The following is a 1,008-nucleotide window of genomic DNA, read 5'->3' as shown; positions in this document are numbered from 1 at the left end:
TCTCCGGTCTCATCTATGAAGAGACCCGTGGGGTGCTCAAGGTTTTCCTGGAGAATGTGATCCGGGACGCGGTCACCTACACCGAGCACGCTAAGAGGAAGACAGTCACCGCTATGGACGTGGTGTATGCTCTCAAGCGCCAGGGCCGCACTCTCTATGGATTCGGAGGCTAAACGGTGACACTTCTTACCAACTGATGATACGGAATTCACATTCATTTAACCCAAAGGCTCTTTTAAGGGCCACCCACATTCTCCTGTATAGAGCTCTGGTTACACCGCCATCTTATTCTTACCCGTTTTCATGTTGCTGTCTCTGACGGGACTCAATATTTCATATTGGAAACGGGTTAGAGAAATACAAATCACTACAAAACCACCCATATTGTGACAGCATTTTGTTACAGCGCTTTATCTACGATTCTTTTCTATGAATTGACATGTACACTCGTGAGTTATATAAACTTTGCTATACTCCCTTCATGCTATTAACTGCTCATTCATAAAGCAAACTACAAATATTGGTTTCACTTTTCGATATAACTTCTCTGAATTAGAAGTGCCTGCACTTGACAGATTTAAATACGTGATTTTAATTGCTCGATCCATATACACATTTTTTTACATCACACATTGGTACAATCTGCAAAAGAAAATGTATCTGATAAATGCCTTATCTGTATTGATTTTTAACCGCTATGAAAACTATTACATTTTTATAGACTTGCATAAAACAATGACAATGTTTGAGCATTCATTCATTATTATTTTGCTGTCTTTTCTGCTCTTAAAACAGAATCCCCAATGCAAATGTTTCATAAAATAGTCACTCCTTTTATATTCCATTAAATAGTCCCATATATTGGGCATCATGTATCAGCTTTTGTTGAGAAAAAAATGCAATCGGATTTTCTTTAGCACTTTCTGTGACTTTTATGATTCTTTGTCACAACTGTAAATCTCATACATATTGAACACGTTTTTTGGTTTTATGATCATAAATACAACC

The 1,008-nt window shown here is 37.5% G+C and overlaps 1 protein-coding gene across 1 annotated transcript in view; it reads left to right on the top strand.

Annotated features, from left to right (window-relative positions):
• The window catches only part of LOC142473740 (histone H4), a 418-nt gene extending 173 nt beyond the window's left edge, over positions 1–245 (top strand). The window contains exon 1 of the mRNA XM_075580776.1: positions 1–245. This exon is cut by the window's left edge and continues 173 nt beyond it. Within this exon, the coding sequence (XP_075436891.1) occupies positions 1–173 (173 nt within the window). The 3' untranslated portion in view covers positions 174–245.
• Positions 246–1,008: the final 763 nt, after the last annotated feature.

The sequence above is a fragment of the Ascaphus truei genome (assembly GCF_040206685.1).
Source record: "Ascaphus truei isolate aAscTru1 chromosome 12 unlocalized genomic scaffold, aAscTru1.hap1 SUPER_12_unloc_5, whole genome shotgun sequence".
Taxonomy (NCBI): domain Eukaryota; kingdom Metazoa; phylum Chordata; class Amphibia; order Anura; family Ascaphidae; genus Ascaphus; species Ascaphus truei.
This window is presented reverse-complemented; position numbering and strand designations above follow the sequence as displayed.